The sequence below is a fragment of the Leguminivora glycinivorella genome, chromosome 12 (assembly GCF_023078275.1).
Source record: "Leguminivora glycinivorella isolate SPB_JAAS2020 chromosome 12, LegGlyc_1.1, whole genome shotgun sequence".
Taxonomy (NCBI): Eukaryota; Metazoa; Arthropoda; class Insecta; order Lepidoptera; family Tortricidae; genus Leguminivora; species Leguminivora glycinivorella.
Genome location: NC_062982.1, coordinates 19,168,939 through 19,174,938, shown reverse-complemented (window position 1 = coordinate 19,174,938; position 6,000 = coordinate 19,168,939). Strand labels below are relative to the sequence as shown.

At 33.9% G+C, this 6,000-nt stretch overlaps 1 protein-coding gene across 1 annotated transcript in view; it reads right to left on the bottom strand.

Annotated features, from left to right (window-relative positions):
• Nucleotides 1-1,688: 1,688 nt before the first annotated feature.
• The window catches only part of LOC125231700 (protein embryonic gonad-like), a 165,080-nt gene continuing 160,768 nt past the window's right edge, over nucleotides 1,689-6,000 (bottom strand). The window contains exon 3 of the mRNA XM_048137233.1: nucleotides 1,689-3,932. Within this exon, the coding sequence (XP_047993190.1) occupies nucleotides 3,024-3,932 (909 nt within the window). The 3' untranslated portion in view covers nucleotides 1,689-3,023. The remainder of the gene's footprint in view (nucleotides 3,933-6,000) is intronic.

Here is a 6,000-nt window from a genome sequence, read left to right as displayed (position 1 = left end):
GTCATTATTGTTGTCATTGACGTTGTCTGTCACACTTTAGACTTAACAGAATTCGCAATACATTACCTCTTAGAAAAAACTTTCAATGGTGATAAAAATCAAAATACAAGTTATTTTTAAAAGTCACCGAACAAATGTTGATCAGTATAAGGAGAATAGCCTAGAGTTCAATTCTTCGCCTTTGTTACAGGCCCCACTCTGTATAAAAACTCATTTGAATTTTTGTAGACTAACTTGGTCTTACCAATAGCCACACTCACTTTACGAAGATATGACGTAACAGGAACATAAATCAATCGTAAAGCAGTTACTTAAATCGAAATTAAATATGTAATGTCTGTTCTAAGGAAATGACACCAGAAGCTCACACTAAGAAGACACTGATAATTAAGAACAAACCCATTAATGCATTTCACGGTAGCTCTAATGAATAAAACAGTAGCCCATACCATAGCTGTTGTTGTACTATGTTGCTTCCAGGAAAAGTAGAGGTAGTTAGGACTAATGAAATAAGACTGGAAATTACATTGGGAATGATGTCAAGGAAACCTCAAATATAGCCATGCAATTTTAATTTAATTTAATCTATCGTGTAATTTTCAGAAGCGTTTTTATCGTTTCTTAGCGCTACCGTGGCGCTACCTTTGATATTGAACTAGAACTTTATTCTAGACCAGGGATTATTTATATTGGTTTTACAATCTTCATACTAGAATTGTACCTCGATTCTTTAGCGCCACGTATTAAATACTATCATAACTACACTGATGATACCTACAATTTTTTTTTTTTCATAATGTTACGACATGATGACATGATATCAAAATAAAGAAGCATGTCATTTGTTCTTATAAAAATAAAACGCAACAATGTTTGGGGAAAATATGATTTTATCCACTTCCAGGCTGCGAAACAGCGCCATCTGTTTTAAGCCTAAAAGGCCCATACATTTCAGGGGTACGCTTTTTTGTATGGGCTTTGTCTGTCCCATATTATATGGCCCATGTTATAGATTAAGCATTTGTTTGCGCATAATTCTTGTATTAGGACGTGACATTGAGTGGTCATTTCTCTAACCCACATTAGAGAAAGCTGGAGGATAACGATGTTATGTTTCTGCATTTGGCTACGTACTCTCGTTTTTGAAGATTTATTTTCGTGAGCTATTTTTGTGAACTCAGTTTATTATTATCAATATCTGCACTGGACAATTTATTACTGATTTAGCTAATATTTTTCGTTTTAAAAGCGCTAGAGACTGATAGTTTTACTACTGACTTACAAATTACTAAATTACAGAGAGACCTTTCTGTAGCGTATCATACGCTATCGTATGACTCATTTATAAAACCAAAATGGGTGTGTCTCATATGAAAAATATTCTATTTTGATTTTATTGACAATCAGGGTCAAAACCAATAAATGGGCCATTTTTTTCAAAGTTGTCCACCCCACTTTTTTGTAACATGGGTATTTATTACTCGATCAATACTCAGAATCGCGAGCTCTTTCGATCCGCGAGCTCTTTCGACACTTTTTTTCTCCTATTAGAATTCAAAGAGCTCGCGATTCTGAGTGGAAACCACATAAAAATTTCCAAATCCAAAAAAAAGTGGGGTGGACAACTTTGGAAAAAATGGCCCAAATAATACTGCCTCGAAAATAAAACAAAGTAGTTTAAAGGCACTCATATTTATTTTCCTCCAATATATTAAGATTCATTTATAAACGTAAAACTGTAAACATAAAAATATCGTATCACACAGCAACAACAACTTTTATTTGATAATTAAAATAATTACTTGAGTACAGACAGATTGGAACAAAAATTCTGTTTAGTTTTTGTATGAAGAATTGAAAGAGGTAACTTTTTGTACATAGGTTTCATATACAGAGATAGTATAAAAATCTCGGGGTTGTTTTTTTAATCTAAATTTGCATGGCACCTAATAACTTACAAGACAAAAAGAGAACCAGCCTCAGGAATGTATACTTATTTGTAACTGAATTGGAATGTTAACTTATCATAAAAAAGTACAATGAGCAAATTCTCAAATGGAATGTCTAAAAGTAATTAAAAAATCTCCAACAATCGAAACAAACAACAAAAATTAATAAAAAAACACACAATAGCCTACCTAAATAAATTACAAAAATGATATTACCTACAATGAAAATTAAAAAATGACTCAATACAAACTGGCCTATGCACTAATAAAATAAATATTATAAAAAATCTTTTATCCTATCAGCAGTTATAATACAAGTCTCAATTAATTTTATTTGTACATTTTAATTTTGAGCTTTCAACTGGCCCCCGTCCCTTTCATTAATTTTCTAAAACTGGTAAGACAACACTGGCATTTTAGGACTAACTGGTATTTTATACTACAATAATGAAAAAAAAAATAAGTTTCAAAATATTTTTATAATGTAATACATGTCACAGAATGAAATACGAAAAATCAATATAATACCTATTATGGCAGTGTAAATCATTTGAGTAAATTTTACCAGTAATTTTGTCCCTTTATTTCAAATAAAAATATACACTCACTACCTAAAATTACAAAATAAAACATTACAATTATGGTATTTACGTCAGGTAAACCAAGGAAAGAGAAATTTACAGACTTAATAAATACTGTATGGCAGAGTATTCGTATGGAATAAGCTAAAGACTTAAATATCTACTTATCATAAAGGAAAATAACTACATGGCCGTGACATGTTTTAATACTTAACATTACCTATAAGCAGAATTCAACACATCTAAGTTTTCAATCCTGAATAACTTCACGGACCATCTCGCGTCTACCAGACTCACTTAGAAACAACTTTACTAATAACTACGGCACGGCACAATCAGATTGCGAGTTGTCTAGGCGCCCAGTTCGTTATAAAAAGGTGTTTTAAAATAAGGCTGGTTGTCACTTACTACGTATTTACGTAGGTATCAGACTTCAATGTACAATCTCAACACTAAAAAATTGACATTGGCATTTAAGGCACATAATTTTAAGTTAACCGGTTAAAGGAACTTCTTCCTTCCTTTTCGGAACCAAGGATAGGTCTAAAGGATTCTTCATAATATCTTTCGCACTGTCCTCACTCATGTCAATACTCAACTCTGGTTCTGAGTCGCTCAACTCGTCATTCTTTGGACTACGGTATAAAACTGCCGACTTTATGGACAAGTCGATCGGTTGGTCTTGTTCTATAGCCACTCCAGCTACTGCCGGAGAATGAAGGATCAGGTCACCACCATTGCAATTCTGCCACGTAGGAATACCGGTTGGTAACGATCGAAGATTTTGAACTGGTTGTAGGTACGCTCCCGTCCTGGTAAAGCTAGGAGTGGCTCCAAAAGGAGACGGTGGAAGCGTAGAGGGTTTCCGTTTTCTGACGTCTTTTGTTTGGGTCCTAACAGCATGTAGCCTTATATCTTTTTCGCTGGAGGGCGAGGAGGCGGGTCTGAATATACTTAGACCACTAGTGCTTCGCGAGCTGTTATCATCTTCGGGATCAGCTGATGATGCCCCTGAGTCTGACGGTGATATGCTCTGCCGCGTCACGTCTTCCGTAAATTGGCCCTTTTCTGAGCTTTTGTAGTACTCTGCTAAGGCTGCGGCTGGCAGCAGATTTATAGGAGGAAATGACGTGTTGATAGAAGAATTGAAGGTAGGAGGCGGTTTATTCGTTTGCATATGCTGGATATGCTGTTGCTGCTGCTCTTGTAGTAAGCAGTGGATCTTAAACCAGTTAGACCTCCGGCCATATCTGGATCCGGATTTTGACATTCCTACTAACAGACATTTTCTTAGCCGGCAGGCCTTGCACGACGTCCGATTTTTCTTGTTTATAACGCACTCTCCATTGTTCTTGCATTCCGATATCGAAGACAAGTTGTTGTACGTCCGCCCGAAGAACGACTGTAACAAATGAGAAAATTGCAATTTTAATAAACGGAAATTAAGAATCCAATTCGATCGAAAAACGGTGGCTTAAAACGCTTAAAATATCGACTTCCGTTGGCGCATAAGAAGTAGCGATTTATAATCGATACAGTTAAAAAATCGTCTGTGAGGCAATTCAATTCGTTTGGGTGCGGAATTAAAAATTACATTTTTCAAAAAGTCATCATAAAGAGCGTTGTGGCCCGTTAAAATCTGGGTCAACGTGAATAAGGCAGTATCTCACACTTAATATTACAGATGCGAGTTGGCTCGGTTACGTTTTGCGACGTAAGTAATGGCACGCTTACGCGAATTTTAAATAAATTCGGATGTTCCCCCGCTGAGCCTCTTTCTCAATTAAACCCATACAAAAGCGTAAAATATGTGATTGTGCTACAGTTTCGGCTGTGGCCGGTACACTTGGACTAAATAATGGGTTGTCTCGTTATTTCGGCTTATAACGATATTTATTTGCGTTTATTGCTTTGACTCGGTGTTTCGGTTTGGTATTTTCAAATGGAAATCCATTTACAAAGTACTTTTTACTCGATTTGCGGCACAGAGTTTCATCTAAATTACAGTGTTATCGAAATGAGATTTTCAAATTAGGTTTTTAACTGTGTTGAAATTATACCATAGCTAAATAACATGTTATTTTCCAATTAAGCTTAATTACAAAATTCAAAATAAGTAACACAATCCAAATTTAAAAACTAAATAATTTGTGGACAACGTTATTTATACCTAGAAGGAAGAAGTAAAATAATAAATATGCTTTTTATTAATGTCTTTTATGAATGTCTACAAAAAAATCTTATTTCTTAATTTGAGACAAAATATATATTTTTTAATCTCACTGCTCAAATTAAGAGTGAATTGGCGAAAGATAAAGGCCATTTCTGGCAAGATAATATTTATAACACACTTGTTACCGATGTTTACGAGATAACGACGTGCACTGGTCAGATGGGGGCGTAACTGCTTTACTCTAGTTGAGATGATCCTAGTTTTCTAGTGAAAGGGTTCTGACTGTTCTGAGTAATATTATGAATGAATGAATTAGACTTCACTCGAAACACATTACAACAACATCAAAATAGGCTTAAATCTAGGGGAATAAATGAAGTTACAGTGCTGAGGGTGGTTTTAGAACAAGGATAACACAGCATTTGTCAGTGTTGTGCACATGAATTGTAGGTATTATGACGCTGATTATTAGAAAAAATAGTAAGTAAAAAAACTTGAAAAATACGACTATGATATGTACATTTACTTATATTTTTTTGTTTAACATAGATCTTTTTGTTTTTATTTCGAGAAACAATTTTAGCAAATTTTATATTATAAAGCTTCTGTTTTAATCTATCATATTTGTTACCCACCTTACATGTTTTATTGATAATTTTCTCGATAATTTTAGACTATTTTCTAACTAAACTTATGTATATTAAGTACTTCTAAAACATGTTGACCATTCATTTCAGTAGTACAATATGTATATTTAAAAAATGTGGAAATACCCAGTAAAAATTATTCAAAAGGATCTCTGAAACTAACATTTCACCGTAATTTTGCGAACGCATGTATGTGAGTCAGTCGATTAGAAATTTCAGATAAGTCCTTCTTCCTTATGGGCGCGGATCGAGCCATAGATAGTGTTCTAATTGAGCGCTCGTTCTGCAGAATATTACGTGACTTGATTTTATTTTGTCAAAATATTTTTTTATGATGAATTACGAGTGTGCTGTATGTTTTTTGACTACTTATGATATATCACTTCCATTTTAAACTACTACTTATTGTGATTTAAAACACCCAAATAATATTATAAGAACATTATTACTCTAAATGTGTTTATTAGTTGTTTTTTTTATCTTCTCTAGGCGGTTTTTATAAGTGCACTTATTCAATTTTTTTATGTGGTGTACACCACAAAAAGGATTGCTTCAAAAGGGATAGTTCCAATATTTGGTAGATATTACGAATCTTCATTTAAATAGATATTAGTCAAGCATAGATACTCGTCTCATCATACCCTTAACGC